Here is a 17,298-nt window from a genome sequence, read left to right as displayed (position 1 = left end):
TGTCTACCTGCTCCTCTGCGCCAAATAGCTTTTTATGGTCCTCTAGAATTACTTTATTATTCTGCTTCTGTTGCCTTTTCATTTCCAGATTTTAATGTGTGTGAGTGTGAGCTGTAATTGATTGCTGAAAGCCCCTCTCTCTCTAGTTGTTTCCTAGGCCGCCCGTTGATGCAAATGTTGTCTGTCTGAGCCGAGCGTCCTCCGGTTAGACACACGGCGGAGTACAATTACCAGAAAGCGCGAACAGGGCCGACGCTTTGTCTGTTCCTGCCAAAGCAGCCGATGATCACGCTCTCTTCTTTCCACGTGTGAAAGTGTTTTCTGCAGTTTTAAATCACCCTGAAATGCAGCCGTGACATGGCTCATATCATCTGAATCTCACGCCGGCACATTTTTGTGTTTAGCTCGCTCGCGCAGGACATCACTCCTGTAATTTATAGCCCCTGTAATATCTGAGCCTTCCTGTTTCATTGTGTTTCTGCTCAGATATCTATTTACGTCACCACTTTTATTCCCTCGTATTTCCGTCCTTCGAACGTGTCCGCTCACAGCTTTCATTTGCCTTTCTGAATCTCTATTTTGGAGTCTCATCATGTCCTCTGACAATTTTCATATATCTTCCAGCACCTTTTTGTACGCATAACGGCCCAATTCAGGATGTGCTGTAGAAGATGTAATGCAGTTATTTTTGCATCTGTTTCAGGAAAGTGTATTTCTGTTTGTAGCCGCTGGCTGCCGGAGCGATGCCTTCCTGAGAGCATCAGTCTAATGCAATGAGCAGTTTCTCAGAAAACCCATTACTCTCAAATGCTTTATTTCTGGCCCTTCTCCTTGCTAACAGATCCGAAATGTGACGGTTGATGGAGGCTTTGGCGCCTGGTCAGGCTGGTCCATGTGCAGCCATAATGACGGAGGTAGCGCGGGTTCCTGTCTGTGTCGGACCCGGGCCTGTAATAACCCGGCCCCTCAGTGCGGGGGCCAGCACTGCTATGGCATCAGCGTGGAGGTCGCCAACTGCTCCAGGTACGTCACTCAAAAAGACTGAGAATGACCATAAAAACACTTCAAATGTCTACAAAGAGACACTTTCCAACCAGGAAGAGACCTAAATTCACCAAAATGAAACATAGAATGATTATGATTAGACACAACACATCCACAGCGACAGGATGCAATGATTTATGTCTGTACGGTTTATTTTTTAAATGATGTTAATCTGCGACGTGTTAATTGGGTGCCGTGCCGCTCCTGTCTCCTGTCTCCTGTCTCTGTTTCTGTAATAGACAGGGTGTGAGATGAGGGGGATACAGTTTTTGCATCAATTATTCAACTCATTTCCTGCTTCCTCACACCCACTCATCAGCAGACTGATGTGTATTCAGTGTCAGTTAATTGGGGTAAAAGGTGTTGATTGGAGGCTGTTTTACCACTCCGTTAGTGAATCAGAGATACAATTAGCTGCTCTGAAACTACCATGTCATCAAACAGAAGATACAACATGTGAGTGGATGAAGCAAATAAGCTTTATCGGCATTATTTATTTACTCATCCATTGTCTGTGATTGTCAATTAACTCTTTTTTTTTCTTCCAATTAATGTCTGACAGTAGTGAGAGGAGATTTTCCAATGAGCTCTTAAAATTATTTCATCTAAACAGCAGGAAAATAAGTGATTTCACTCAAATTTAAAAAGAAATGCAGCTCGTTGAGATTTATGAAGACTTTAAACAGAATTGCTTTTCTTTACTTCTCCTTCAAACTAATAATTGTCGTCTTTTAGGTAGAAATACGTGTTTATTAATCCCTTAAAATCCCTTAAATTGAATAACATTCAGCTAATTTGCATATTTAAACATGTGAAACTATGTAGTTTAAGGTCAGTGATCAACATGGGACGTTTCACCGTGATATCTATCAGTTGAATATTTGATGTACCTGTAGTGTCTGACATCAGACTGACGTAGCTCTGCGTCTCCATAGAAACGGGGCGTGGACCCCCTGGACCTCCTGGTCTCCGTGCAGCACCACCTGTGGGATCGGCTTCCAGGTCCGACAGCGATCCTGCAGCAACCCCACCCCCCGCCACGGAGGACGAGTGTGTGTGGGCCAGAACCGCGAGGAGAGGTATTTCACACACACTCACACACACATTTCTACACGACCTGACCAAAGCAAATGTGTGTGTGTGCATGTTAGAAAAAGCTATTTTCTTGTGTAATTTGCAAACTGCAGTTAGGAGGCGTGACTTTCACTGTGACTTCTTCATTTAGTTTTATTTTTTTCACAACTTTGACAGCCAATTAAGGAGAGAGTAGGATAGGCCCGTGCTCGGTAATTATCTGGCTTTCACACACAGGCTGCGTTTTCTGAAGCTTTTGGAGGCTTTGCCGAAGAGTAATCGCCTTTTAAAGATGCTCTTTGTTTGGTGTCTAAGCAACCTTCAAGGCCTGGAAAAGAATCTGTCTTACAAGGAGAAAGTATGTTAGGAAACACTCAGGTAGAGATCAGAAGATGAGCTGTTCATCTAAAACTTCAGCTCAGTGTTTGCTAAACAGAAAGCTGACTTCTGAAATGAAAGTATTACATTTCATCTATATCTTTATAAAGACTGCTCTTTATGAATGAAGTGAGGCAATCGTCATCTGTCTAACCAAGTGGGGCAACCTGCCGTTTTCCTCCAGATCCTGCTGTTAACCAGAGGTGGAGGCAGAAAAATACAGTGCACAGGGAGGAATTGTAGCCAAGGCAACAGAAGCAGCATTGCGACGGACCAGTAATTTGAAATGGCCTTCGAGGATGAACCTTGCATTACATGCTGTTGCTCTTTTCTCTGCACTTTTTAGTGTCCTTTAACCTCACACACTTTCCTCCCGCTTGATGCTCCTAGTGGAAGAAAATATGTGGTCTAACCAGCACAGTGCAGATCCTCAAAAAACAAACCGAAAAAATCTGCTGGCTGTTTGACGGCGGGAGGCCAGGAGCAGGTTCTGCCTCCTCCTCCCTTTCTTTAATCGCTGTTGTTTCATCTCGCCTTCCTGCTCTCGGTGCTGCTATGTTCAGCTATTTAAAACACCTAAGGCCAGTTAGGGGCCAGCTGGGAGGGCTGCAGAAGAAGTGAGGTGTGTGTGTGTGTGTGTGTGTGTGTGTGAGACAGATGGACAGTAAGGCTAAGAGAAAATGTGCTAACAGATGAATTATTCTGTATCACTTTCACTCTGCCTGAGGGAGAAATGGATAGGGGATGCTAGAAAATGTTTGTGTGTTCAATATCCAGGTGTGTCCGGCTGTTTATTACCAATGCTCGCAAAAAACTCAAATCTTCTTGTTGAATTTGTAAAAAAGCACCCAGCACATCTGTGGTTTATAGCTGCCCACGTGTCAAATAGGTCTTCTGTACGAGCTTTAATCCACACAGCACGAGAAGGACGGGCACTTCAGCAGCTCCTGCGCTCTCAACCATCGCTTTAATGCCTTTATGTGATGGGGCTCAGGCTTCCTCTCAACAAGCCTCTCTGTTCCTCACATGAAGCCCTGAGGAACTTCGGATTATTGCACAAGACTTGTGTTCAAACATGCATCTACATGGAATACCCTAGGTGTGAAACAAGAATAATGAGAGTTTATTTAAGTTGAGCGCGTTTCAGCAACGTAGCAGTCGTCACAGACGCCCAGTTCCTAACACTCCGACTGCCTCCATCAGCGGCCCTTTATTATTATTTTAAAGATAAAGCAAATGTTTTGAAAGCAGCCGTGCACGGCAGCGCTGCGGGCTTAAATCTGGCGGCTTAATGCCTTCATTTATGAACCTTCTGTTGGCTTTTCCCTCAGCATCGTCCACTCTGCTGACTCAGCCTGAAGCTGGCAATTAGGAGCGTTTTAGTCTCATCAGCTCTGTGTGTCTTTAGTGTCAACTTAACACGGATAAGGAGGAGTAAATCTGTGATCAAAGTGTGTGTGTGATGATTTGAAATGAAATGAAATCTGCTTCACATTGATTGCAGCAGTTTTTCATTGTGCTCTGCAGCTAGGGTATTCTGTGTGTGTGTGTGTGTGTGTGTGTGTGTGTGTGTGTGTGTGTGTGTGTGTGTGTGTGTGTGTGTGTGTGTGTGTGTGTGTGTGTGTGTGTGTGTGTGTGTGTGTGTGTGTGTGTGTGTGTGTGTGTGTGTGTGTGTGTGTGTGTGTGTGTGTGTGTGTGTGTGTGTGTGTGTTTTGCTCAGGCTTCTGCAAGATTGTAATCCACACACTGCTACTTCTCCACACTCCTCTTTCCCCGCTGTATTATCCCACTACAAGCTCGCAGATTAGTGAAAGTTGGAGAGAACACACGGCTCGGAGGGTTTTTACACCCAGGGTAAACAGCGTGCAGCTTTTGATTTTTTTTCATGAACAATAGAGGAGTATTTGGGACCTGCACAATGGAAATACCCAGCCTGAGCCTCCGGAGGAAGGGTGTAAAGTTTAAGCTATTTTAACTGGAGAAGACTCCAAAGACCCTCGTGTGCTTTAACACACAAAATAGCAATAACAGCTTTTTTATCGTAGGTGTTAAAGTAGCCAAAATGATATGGCTCTAATAAGGCTGGCAATCCTCTGTCGTTATTGTCTAATGAGGACTGAGTAATTAAGTATTTTAGATTTCGCACTAACCCTGTCTTGTAAAACGATGTAATTAGAGATGATGCATCGTTGTGGCTTTTTTAATATCAATATCAATGAATTATGCAACAAGCATATGCACGTTCATTAACATTTGAAATGGGATTTTCTTAGATGTACTTTTTATGCAACAGTGGTCATTATGCTGGGCACAGACACACACCGCAGGCTGGTTCATGTGCAGGACTCAGATGTTCACTGGGCCACATCACACAGACATGTGGAGGTTTTTTTTAGAAGTAAAGTTTACATGCCTTCGCAGACATCCTTGTCTTGTGGTATGAACCCTTTGTAGCTATTTGCAGTCGGAGGCAGGCGTTCAAACGTGTGGTGACGTCTCCAGTGCCCTTCACATTTAACTTTAGTTCTCAGTGAGATAAAGTAGCTGTTTCCCAGAGAGCGAGAGAAACTGATCCAGTTAGACAAACATAAAGTCAGTCCATCTTGTTACTAAAATACACACTAACAACCTAAAGATTCACCTTTTAGAAGGAAATTAGAATAACATTGGCGATCCCAGTTTATCGTATACTCTTCACCACAATAGTTAGCCCGTATATCCCGTTACAAATAACTGATGTACCTGTTGAAAGAAAGCCTGTCTGTTTTTGTTTCTGAAGTTGTCCTCATTAAGGCAGTGTTTGCAATCAGTGGAAAGGTTTTGCTGGTAGTTCTTATTATTCAGTCTCTCTTTAAACCCAACCAGAATAGGTGAAACAGTGGAAAGACTAAAAAACACAGAATTGAATCAGTTCTGTTTTGTTTCTGTCCAGTTTGAAAGAAGTGTGTTTTATGTTTATCACTGAGCTGGAATTGTTGTTTCTATCACTGGATTCTGGGGGCTTTCAGCTGAGCAAATTGATTATATATTGTGTACGTTAATATAATGTAACTGTGCAAATCCCTATTGATTTGGCCAATGATATATTCTCTTACACTTGTGTCACACAGCATCATTGATTGTAACCTTTCCTCTTACGTATTCCTGTGTTTGGCTTGCATCATTGTGTCCCTTGCATGATTTCCCCTCCTTTCTTTGGCCTTTAGTATGTTGTATGTTGTACTTTTGGAAGAGCCGGGGACTTTTCCTTGTAAGCAGCTCAGATGTAGTTCTTGTATAGAGCAATAAAGCTTTAGAATTTGAAGACTTAACTCACATGTTTTTCCAGCGGGAGAAGGGGCTTTTCTGAGTAAAGTTCCACGCTGATCTTTGCTCCACCTCCTCCTCCAGGTACTGTAACGAACACCTGCCCTGCCCCCCCCATGTGTACTGGTCGGCCTGGTCTGCATGGGACCGCTGCACCCAGCCCTGCGGCGGAGGCATCCAATCACGACGCAGGACCTGTGAGAATGGCGACGACTGTCCCGGGTGTGGTCAGGTATGTCACGCAGCACAAAAACCCCCTCCCACACACCACCCTCACATGCGTCACCCTCCCTCATTGTTCAGGAGCTCAGTCGCAGACACTTGATGCGATGAGCGCTGATGAAATGTAACATCTAACACGACCAAATCCCCCGGCCATATTTACGCAGTGGCAGCAGCCATCAGATTTATTATTACGGAGACATATTTAATGCCACACACACAGTAATCACTCACATATGAATAGGCTTATTTCTGCACAAAAGCTGCCTCCCAAGCACGGGTGATGCAAGGGAAGTGTTGAAATACGAGCGCTCTTCTTCATGACAGAATTATGTGATGCCCCGGTTATTTCTGGTGCTACTTTTACACACACACACACACACACACACACACACACACACACACTCATCCGCAATCCTGGTAAAAATACAGCGTGAATGAACCTGATAGCTGCTGCTTCTTGTGTCTCTCTCGGAAAAAAGGATTAAAGAATATGGGTCAGGGTCTTGTGGATGCACAGGATCCCTGAAGTGTGTTGCTGTTGGTTTGTCTGTGGTGTTTCTTCACGATTTTGGCAGAAAATGTGGTTTTTGGATGCTGTAAAGAAAACAGATGATCCTTAATCCTAGCTTTTTTTATTGTCTGGTTGAGATCTAAGGCCTGTACCCCAGAATACATCAAATAGACGGGTTGACAACAGCATTTTCAGGAAGATATATTCCTAAATATTGCAGGTTACATTCGTAGGAAACCCATAGTGATACCATTACATGGCTGATGGGGAATAAATACATATGCAGGCCTTAGAAAATACTTCAAGCTAACACTTCCTTAATGCAAACATTAATGAAGTGCGTCTTTATAAATAGATCCTACAGGTCCTGAGTGGTACAGTTTGCAAAGATGCATATTTAGCAGGTTTTATTTATGGAGCCTTACATAACATACATACATACAATAATTCAATTTAAATAATATATTCAGCTCCATCCACAATACTTAAAATACACACATTTATTAGTCCTCAAAAAAGTATGCCATTTGTCCGAATTCTGCAGGTAAATGCTGAGAAAGTATTAGATTTAGCTGAAATATTGCATCCCACAGATTGTGTAATGGCCCATTGTGCAGCGAAATAACACACCGCCTGCTTTATGAAACATCCCACACATGGCCTTGCAACCTCAGGAGGATATATACTATCTGATAATTACCCATGACCCATTAGGAGATGCAGAGCACCCAAATGAAAAGACTAACCTCCCATTAGGTAGCAATTTAGCAGTCGCACCATTTCATCCGGCACCATACACACACACACACACACACACACACACACACACACACACACACACACACACACACACACACACACACACATCAGATGGCAGCTGTCATATTTCTGTCATTGCACCGAGACCAGTTTTCCTCACAGAGGCATCCTGGGAATGCATCCTGCAGAGAAGGAAACTGATGACGAGCACGAGGGAATCTCAGAGGCTCGTCTCCAGAAGGGAACGTCTGTCTTTGGCTGTGAGGGTATTTCTGATGTGTGAGGAGGAGAGAGAGAGTCAGTGCGCAGACGATGTTAAAGATAGTTTTTACTGGGAGGTAGATTACAGACAGCTTCTCTCACTTACTTTTTTGTTTTGCCTTGTTCTTTCCTCTACTCCTTGTCCTCCGCCACTGCGACATGGACTTAATTGGGGCCACCAGAGTTGTAATTACATGCAGAAACCTTCACATTTCTTTGGGAAAGTACTTTATATTGCCACTTTGGCTAACGTGTATTAAAGCTGCATATTTACTCCGATCAAAGACATATTTGCTGCCTTTTGATTTAGTTGATTTAGCTCTGATAAGGTGTTACTTGAAGACTGTTTAACAATTGCTTCTGTGCACTTAAAGCCCATTTTAGATGTAAAGATCAAGTGTTCAGAGCAGGAAACAGTTTGTCTTTTCCCATTCAAAATAGATGTGTTAATTCATTGAAGATGATCAAGATCTATCAAGGATCGGTTATCCAACAAAAAGTGTGATGGAGTTTGTTTTTTGAGCCATCTGTCTGTCTTCTCTTCCCCCGGACAGATCCACATTAAATTAAACAGAAGGAGACCACACACACATATATAAATACATAGGTTGCAGCTTGTGTCATCACAGCAACTTTTTTAGAACAGATCCCCCACCGAGAGCCGGAGAGATACACGCTGTCTGAGTGTGTGTAGGTGTGTGTGAGTGTGTGTAGGTGTGTCTTTGTGTTTACCTGTCAGGATTAGTCTCTCTGCAGCCGCCTGTGATCAGATCCCGGAGTTTGGCAGACATTAATTGATGGCAATAAGCGAAACATCTGCTAGTAGGATGTCAAGCAGAGAAAATACTAAACTTTTGGAACTTATTTTGAGAAGTATCTCAGATGGATTGGAGTCAACACGCTCAGACATGCTGTTAAATGAATCAGTGAGCAAAAAATCCTCTCAGTTTTTGGGATTCTTTATTGATCCCTGAAGCGAAATATACCACGCTTATATTCCCCCTCTGCAGGGAGCTCTCAGCAGAGGAACTTAAAGAAGTGGAGCTCGTAGGGATTCAGGTCAAGGACAATGTGACGTTTGGTGAAAGAAAACATGCTTTTGAGAACGGAAAGTGTTCCAGACATCTTTAAGGAAAGTGAAGTTTGTTTTTAGAGCACATTTCACCACAAGGGAATTCAAGTGCAATACAAACATGTTATAAAATGAGATTTAAATGCATTTAAAAACAGTCATTAAAAAGCCAAGAGAATACAAGTGAAACAAGCCAACAGAAGGCAGTGGGGGAAAAATCAAACAAAGAGACTATTACAAACGGAAATACAACCGAAAATCAGCCTCATATCTTTAAACAGAAGCCTCTCTACCACTCACTGTGCAACCATGATTTAATTTGCATTAAACCTGCCCCAACTTTGCCCTTCGTGTCATTGGCCTAAGCCTCAGCGGTCTTATCACCAGTGTTTGGTCCGGGGGGGGGGGGGGGGCGCTCATTTTGCTGATGCAAAAGGCCACACGACTGCAACTTCATCAGTCTGTTCCACGCAGCACCTCCTCTCTCCCGTTTCCCTGTGTCTGCATAACGGGTCTGACTCCCACAGGAGACAGAATTCTGGGCTGGAAATAAACAAGCGGGGCTCTGGTGGCTCGGCGGGGAAGAACTGAACCTCCATGCAGCGTTAACTTCTCTGCTAAAATAGAAAACAGGAGCTTCAGACGTCAACCTCGAAGAGAAAGTGGAACTGAAAGTATTTCTTCTACCATGAATGAAGTTGTGAGTTTATATAAATGAAATGTAAAAGAGATTAGTAAAGTATTAAGCGTTGTGTCGATGAATGGATATAATTTAATATATCTGCCCTTTTGATCCTGATTACACATTGAAGCCCACATGCTATCAAGGCTGAGGAGTTCATCTGAAAGCAATCATTGTTCATATATGGTTGAGAAAAAGAAATAAGTCCAATTACTGTTATTACTAACGGGGCTATTGGTAGCAAAGAGGACTTCTTTTTGACCATTAGGGAGAAATGTAAAGAGAGGAAACTTCCACAGACTTGTTTAACAAGGGAACATATTTTATCACTTCTGTGGTAAACAATGCCTACCAGATCCTTTAGTATTGATTGTATGCTGAACATAGTCATAAAAGCAGGTTATAAGCTGCAAAACTTTCACAGCTAAATCTCTGTTTACAACTGGTTCAGTAATACATTTCAACTTCCTGCTTTATCTCCATTTAATCTTCATGTTTTGCATCATCATGGTCTGCTTACACTCTTCTAGCTTACCTTCTCTAGCCATAACTCCACTATTGTACCTTATAGTGCTTTCTCCAATTTTATTAAGCGGTGCATTTCTCCTGACTCAGCTGCAGATTCTTCGATATACTGCGGTTTGACATTCCCTCCGTTCAGTCTAATAGCATTAGATGAAAGGAGACCTGCTTCGGGGGCTTCAGGAAGATATCATTCACTGTGTTATTTCCTTCTTTATTCACTGGAGTACATCAAATATCCCTCACATCCGAGCATCAGAAAAGAGGCATTATACTCGACTGAACCGCACATCTTGACTCTTGCCTCTCTGAGTTGAATAAGTCAAATATGGGAGCTGACGGTGCGCAGAGTCTCTTAATGACACACAGCGCTGTTCTATTTACCTGCCCGTCTGAAGCCAGACTGCCGAATGAAAGCTAAGTACCCGGCGTGTGTGTGTAGGCAGACAGAGTGTGTGTGTCTGTATTTCCCAGTGTTACAGTGGCTGTGTGTGCAGCCAGTGGAGCAGCTCATGGCCGACAGCAGGCTTCATTATAGAGTCAGACACGAGAGCGAGAGAGGAGTCAGAGCTTGACAGAGTGTGTTTTGGTCGGCGATGCTAATTGAAGATGTGTCATGGAGACTCGAGGAACATTACGCCCCGTCTGCGTCGAGTCAAACACCACGGACGAAGAGAGGAGAGGATTAGTCACTTTCATATCTCACATCTGAACCATTTACTTAAACATTAGGGTGTGGAGTCATCCTCAGATACAAACACACACGCCTTCCTCTCACACACAGCAGTAAGAAGTGTAATGAGTGTAATGATGGTCGAAGGCTGCAGAAGCACGACTCCTTATTATTCACCTCCCACAGCTGGACGGTCACAGAGAGGCTTCTGTACACACACACACACTCTTCCCTGCACACAAACACACACTTCCCCCTCCTCTCCACATTCTCCTGTAAAAATACGAAGAGCTGAGGGCTTATACTTCCCCACAACTCACACACTATTATGACTTTTTATTTTTCTACACTCTCCTCCACTTGTATCCCCTCGGCCTTTAACACCTAGAAAAATGAGCAGGAAGGTCTGTGGATGGAGACAGAATGAGATAGGAGCCGCCTGAATCCACAACTCAACCATGCATAAAGTTATACACACGCACACGCTGCACACACACACACACACACACACACACACACACACACACACACACACACACACGTCAGTAAAGTCAAACTTTCCCTCAATTCCATGCTGACCAAGGCTGCAGTGTGTGTGCGTGTGTGTGTGTGTGTGTGTGTGTGTGTGTGTGTGTGTGTGTGTGTGTGTGTGTGTGTGTGTGTGTGTGTGTGTGTGTGTGTGTGTGTGTGTGTGTGTGTGTGTGTGTGTGTGTGTGTGTGTGTGTGTGTGTGTGGCAGTAAAGATGCTATCACCCTGAGCTCCGTCCACACACACATTAGCGAGCTCTCGTTTCCGAGCAGCTGCCCGTTAAAGGTGCTGCACGGCATAAAAATCCCCAGCGCTCTCCATTTACCCAGAACGCATTTCATTCCTCTTGCTCCGGGTGGGTACGAGTCGAAATCAGCGGACTAATTGAATCCAATTTTCGGTTCCACATGCCAGTTGTCACATCCGGCTGCTTTCCGCCATGTTCTCACTTTCGGTTAATTTCACTGAGATTGAAATGTGAGCAGAGAGTGTGTTTCCTGCCTTTTGTTGTTTCCTCGCGTCACATTGTGTTATTACCTCATCACATCAGCTGGGAAAGGGAGAGATGAAACATTTAAATAGCTCTTTTCTGCCCTAACAGTGAATCAGAGTTCAATCTGAATACAGCACGCCTCCCTTGGTTTGTTAAGCGTCACATTTACATGGCCGACATGTAATATATGCCCCGGCTGACCTATTCCCGGCTCCGGATCACTGGGTGTCATTTTAATGCATTTATATTTCCCTGTGTGTGTGTTGGGCTATGGGTTTTTATGGACAGCATTATTGATGTTTATTTCACATCCTCTGGCCTTTCTTTAATGCATTATTCAACACACGTTATAAAAATTGCCACTCATAAAGAGAAAGGGGGCTGTTTTGGTTACAATGCCAGATTTTGTATTCTCCTGCGTACCCACTCCAAGATGCTCTTTTATTGCAGGAAAAGACAATAAGCACTGTCCTTCAACGCTTGTTATTGGATTGAAATGGTCCACAGCAGGGGGCTTCACCCTCGTGGACCCCAAGGTGGTACGGCGGAGATAGTGGAGACCAACAGCTTGTCTTCGTGGCTTTACGTCAGACTCTCACGTCCCAGTTTAATCTCTTTTCTCTTAAAATAATAAACCAGTGCCAATTTTCCATGACAATGAACATTCAGTTCAACAAAGAGGATTTTTTTTAGAGGCCCTTGCAAATAAAAGACCATAGTTCGCTCAAATCTTGAAGAAAATTGACATGTGTGAGACGGTTGTTGATTTTAAAAGTATTGAAGTTGCGCTGCGTGGATTGTCTTACAAGGTTTCTCCTTATCTGTGCCGTCAGTAGGACAGGGTTTACACAAGCATTACAGAGACTGACAGCAAGAGGAGGGGGAAGTACTCAGGTCTGGTACTTGAGTAAAGTAGAAGTACTCAGATATTGTACTTGAGTAAAGTAGAAGTACTCAGATCTTGAGTAAAAGTACAAGTACTCAGATCTTGAGTAAAAGTAGAAGTACTCAGATCTTGTACTTGAGTAAAGTAGAAGTACTCAGATCTTGTACTTGAGTAAAGTAGAAGTACTCAGGTCTTGTACTTGAGTAAAGTAGAAGTACTCAGGTCTTGTACTTGAGTAAAGTAGAAGAACTCAGGTCTTGTACTTGAGTAAAGTAGAAGTACTCAGGTCTTGTACTTGAGTAAAGTAGAAGAACTCAGGTCTTGTACTTGAGTAAAGTAGAAGAACTCAGGTCTTGTACTTGAGTCAAGTAGAAGTACTCAGATCTTGTACTTGAGTAAAGTAGAAGTACTCAGGTCTTGTACTGAGTAAAGCAGAAGTACCAGAGTGTAGGAATACTCTGTCACAGTGAAAGTATTCTAAATGTTCCTCCAGTGAAAGTAGAAAGTACTCTCCTCTAAATGTACTTAAAGTAGCGACAGTAAAAGTAGTCATTGTCTGATTGGTCCATTTCAGAATAATATCTCTGATATGTTTTATAATGATTGATCATTAAAGTGTTCTCAGAGCTGGTAAAGGTGCAGCTAGTTTGAATGGCTTTGTATACTGCAGGGTAGCTGCTGGATTTACTCCAGGTGAACTAAAGTCTGATTTAAGGGCTGATTATATTTACCATCATTAATCCTAATCTGCCTAGCAATTGAAGGGATTAAATAAATGTAGTGGAGTAAAAGTACAAAGAAATACTCCAGTAAAGTACAAGTCCCTTAAATTCCTTCTGCAGTACAGTACTTAGTTACTTCCACCACCGCTGACTTCCCTTTAAGCTGCGTATACTTGAGATGGATGTCTTTGAAGACCTTGAATGAGGTTCAGTTTTAAAGCCAGTAATTATCTCCTCAGCCCCTTTGCATCGACACTACTCCTCAGAGAGTGCCGGAGGAAAGCGCTTACCAGACAAGCCTCATTAAATATTTACTGTGTTTGGCCACCATCAACACCTCACACAACAAACACCCTCAGATCCTTTCTACCCACACTTCCATTCCCGCCACGCGTTGGGTTTCTCTGTCGCTGTAGGCTGCGGCGAGACGCTGAGGTGGACTTCTCCCTCTCTGTGATTGGCTGATAATGAGGGATTGTGGCTGCGTGACGATGTTAAATATTAATGTGTGGACATGATTGCTGTGCTGGATGGAGAAAGGCAGGAAGTGTGGTGATGGCGACGGTGACACAGTCATTCATCACGGGGGCCCTAACAGAATCTAAATCCTCCCTGTGTTTTTAACCTTGGCACCCCGGGGGGGGGGGGAGGCGGCGAGTGTGAGAGGAAGCAGAGGCACTGAGGGAAACAGAAAGTGAGTTGTGTGAAAATGAGGGCGAGGAAATATAAAGATCAGTGGCTGGGAAGTGAGACCGAGGGGGGGAAAATGGAGCTGCATACTGTGGGATGTATACTGTTGACCTGTCAGCAGATCCCATGTGACAGGCTGACGGATGTGCGGGAAGAAACTCTTACCTTATGTGTCAAGGTCTGGCAGTCGCTCAAGACCTATTCAGCATAAATAAACAGGTGAGGAGGAGAAATGTCCGCCGTCTCACCTCCTCTTCTGCCGTTTCATTTTCTTTATTTGTTCAGCCGGGCACAAAAGGGGTCTGGACGGCCTATTACGCAACTATTATCCCCCTGAATTGCATCATCATCATGCGTAGCACCACTGAAGAAGAAGATGTTTCTTTATTCCAGAGCAGCAGAGGAGAGATACACACTCATGGCGCTCCTGAATGAGACTCACATATCATCCTTTTGGAGCGGCAGCGCTGTGTTTGTCATTCTTACTGCCGGCTCTCTATACTCTTTCTCTATCAACCTCTCAATGTGTTCTTTATCATTACCCCCTCCCTGAATTACACGTGAGTATTGGAAATGTAGGGCTGCAAGATATCGGAAACAAAAACGACTAATGATGTGATTTTTAAAGAGGATCTGGACCAAATAAAGATCATTTATTTATTTAGCAAACATCGATGAGCGCATTGACACACGACTCCTCAAGTTCACATAAAGGCATACAGTTTTTAAAGATTGCTGACTTCAATCAGTGAAAAATAGCCATGTTGACTTCCTGGTCAGATTTCAGGACCAGAGGAAGGATTTATTTGTAGTTGAGCTTTTGGAATCAAGCTAAAATCACATATATATGATCGGTTATGACAGTGGTTGGATTGGTTGCTTTTACCCCACCGACCAACCATGGAAATAGACCAAAACTGCGTTTAACCAGAATAAACAAACCATTACTAACTGGTCAAATAGTCTTGAGTTTGTTCTAACTGAACCAGGGGGCACAGGCAGAATCAGCAGGTATTTCTGGGCCATGCAAACATTTCTTGGTTTATTTGTGAGGGGGTTTTCTGGGGGATGAGTGGTCCTGGATCCAGAGCTGGAATGCAAAGGCTTTGAAGGAGGAATGAATGTGAAAGCTCTGAAAAGGCTGTTTATTCCCTCATAGAATAAGCCGTCTCATTTGCAGTCAGTCACTGCTGAGAATTTGAAAAGCCATTGTCCCGTCCATTGTTGTGTTTGAGCAATACATCACACATTTCAGTCTGAGCTTGTCATGTTTAATTATTGCTTTAATGATTTGTGATTATCTCCTTGAGGAACACTCACCTGCCTGCAAAACGTGCTCACCATGACAAACGGTGTTAAAGCAGCGCTGGGATGTTGCTGTAGAAACGATATTCCTAACAGGTCTCTAATAGCTCAAAATAGTCCTTGAGTAAATGCACTTTACATCACCCACTTGTTCACTCTTCTTTTGCAGGAGTACCAGTCTTGCAACACCCTGCCGTGTCCCGACCTGAAGAAGACGACGCCCTGGACTCCCTGGACGCCAGTCAACATCTCGGATAATGGCGGCCACTACGAGCAGCGCTTCCGCTACACCTGCAAAGCCCGCATCCCCGACCCCAGCCTGATGGAGGTGGGCCGGCAGAGGATCGAGATGCGCTACTGCTCCAGCGACGGCTCCACCGGCTGCTCCACGGACGGTGAGTGGAGCAGGCAGATGTTCTCTCTCCTGATATCCGGGCCTATGGATATTTATCTCACTCCAGCTCTGCAGGCTGAGTTATTGGCCTCCTCGCCTCCCTACTCTCTGTCTGTTGTTCATTACATCCTTCCGAAACTGTTCCATCTTTCTGTCCTACAGAAGTTAGTTTTATCTTAATCAGCTCTCGTGTTTACCATCCCGTCCCAATCCGTTTTATCAGAGCATCAAAGCTTGTTAATGAACTTCCAATCCACAAAGCCGATCAGCTGTTTACGACTAATTTTAGCTTCCACACAGGGATGCAAAGAACATTTACAAGCTCTTTTTCCCAGCTTCTCCTCTCGGCCTCCGTCAGCTTCGCCTCCCCGGTGAATTAGATGCTGTAAACGTTTGTACAAACAGGCGGCTAATTGACAAGTTGTTTATGTAGTCAAGTGGAAGGATACATATTAGAGAGCAGACAGGCGGGGTGGCACCACACCACAGCAAAGAGGCTCCACATGCAGCAGTTAAAGTTTGTTTACGGTGCGTTGCCTCAGAGGGAAAGGCAGATATATGTTATTTTTTTTGAAAGCTGTAGCGCCTGGTTTGGATGTGGCGGCCTCCATCACTTTAACTTATCTGTGTCTGTGGGAGGTCTGTCGCTGCACCACTCACACACGCCTCACGCTGTGGTAATCTCAGAGGATAGCCCTAATGTACGATAGCAGCGGGATCCTCTCTCTTCTGATCTCTTATTTCTGAAGATGAATCTCCATCTTCTGCCGGTACAGTTTGTTCTCTTCGTACTTTGAAGCTTAAATGTAACAGCAGGAACTCGAAGCCTTTAGAGGAGCCCCACTTCCAAGATATTAACGAACAGAGACGTGAGCTTTAATAGGTCTGCGGTGTTCCTGTACAGCAGACCCAATGTGTTTCATTAGAGGTTGTCACCAGACGCCTGGCATCAGATTAGCTTTAGTGCTCATTACCTAATCGAAAGGCGAAGGCTGAAGGTTCAGCCGCCACTCTGGCAGTAACTCAGACTGTAAGCAGCCTATAGGCTCCAGCCGGCAGATGGTGGAGTGAGAGCTGAATGAGCGTCAAATCCTTTCAACAAACACGGCTGTTGTTTTCACTGATCTGACATCAGAGGGACTGTTAACTCAGCTTACTCAGGTGCAAATAATGTACCGCGTTTAATTTCTCTGTCAATAGATACAAGCTTCGTTATACACCGAGTGCCAAAGAGTATTAACAGCAGTGATTAGTCAGGATTCATATTCCACTTTTAACTTGATGAGTTTCACTGCAGGCTATATGCTGATCAAAGCGTGGCCTTGTGAATCAAACAGGATTTTCTGGAATCCACAAATGTTTGTATATTAACAATATAAGTGTTAGCTTTGTATGTTCAGCCACTCTTAACTCCCAAATTATTAAATGACATCCATCACTGCTTTAAATACTGACTATTGGACAAGTAAGAAAGTGTTGGTATATTTTAGGGAAAACACAAGTTCCTATTCCTTTGAAAATATAAGTTTTAGTGTAGTGTGTGTGTGTGTGTGTGTGTGTGTGTGTGTGGTGTGTGTCTCTCCTCTCTTCCCACATTGATTCATGTAAAGACTTCAGTATGATTTACCTCTCGGAGGAGTTTTGGGTCACAACTGTCGGAAAAAAGGATGATGATCCATTTCTTCAGTTCAACCATTATCACACTTGTCATCCATCTGTAGAGCGTGTGTGTGTGTGTGTGTGTGTGTGTGTGTGTGTGTGTGTGTGTGTGT

General features: G+C 43.8%; 1 protein-coding gene across 3 annotated transcripts in view; it reads left to right on the top strand.

The window, feature by feature from the left end:
* sema5a (sema domain, seven thrombospondin repeats (type 1 and type 1-like), transmembrane domain (TM) and short cytoplasmic domain, (semaphorin) 5A) overlaps positions 1-17,298 on the top strand; it is a 112,512-nt gene that overhangs the window by 74,322 nt on the left and 20,892 nt on the right. For all 3 annotated transcript variants that reach the window (XM_063912127.1, XM_063912125.1, XM_063912126.1), the window contains exons 13-16: positions 842-1,023; positions 1,980-2,123; positions 5,887-6,034; positions 15,302-15,527. In XM_063912127.1, coding sequence (XP_063768197.1) covers positions 842-1,023; positions 1,980-2,123; positions 5,887-6,034; positions 15,302-15,527 — 700 coding nt within the window. The remainder of the gene's footprint in view (positions 1-841; positions 1,024-1,979; positions 2,124-5,886; positions 6,035-15,301; positions 15,528-17,298) is intronic.

The sequence above is a fragment of the Eleginops maclovinus genome, chromosome 21 (assembly GCF_036324505.1).
Source record: "Eleginops maclovinus isolate JMC-PN-2008 ecotype Puerto Natales chromosome 21, JC_Emac_rtc_rv5, whole genome shotgun sequence".
NCBI classification, from domain to species: domain Eukaryota; kingdom Metazoa; phylum Chordata; class Actinopteri; order Perciformes; family Eleginopidae; genus Eleginops; species Eleginops maclovinus.
The sequence above is the reverse complement of the archived record's forward strand: the minus strand, read 5'-3'. Positions and strand labels throughout refer to the sequence as shown.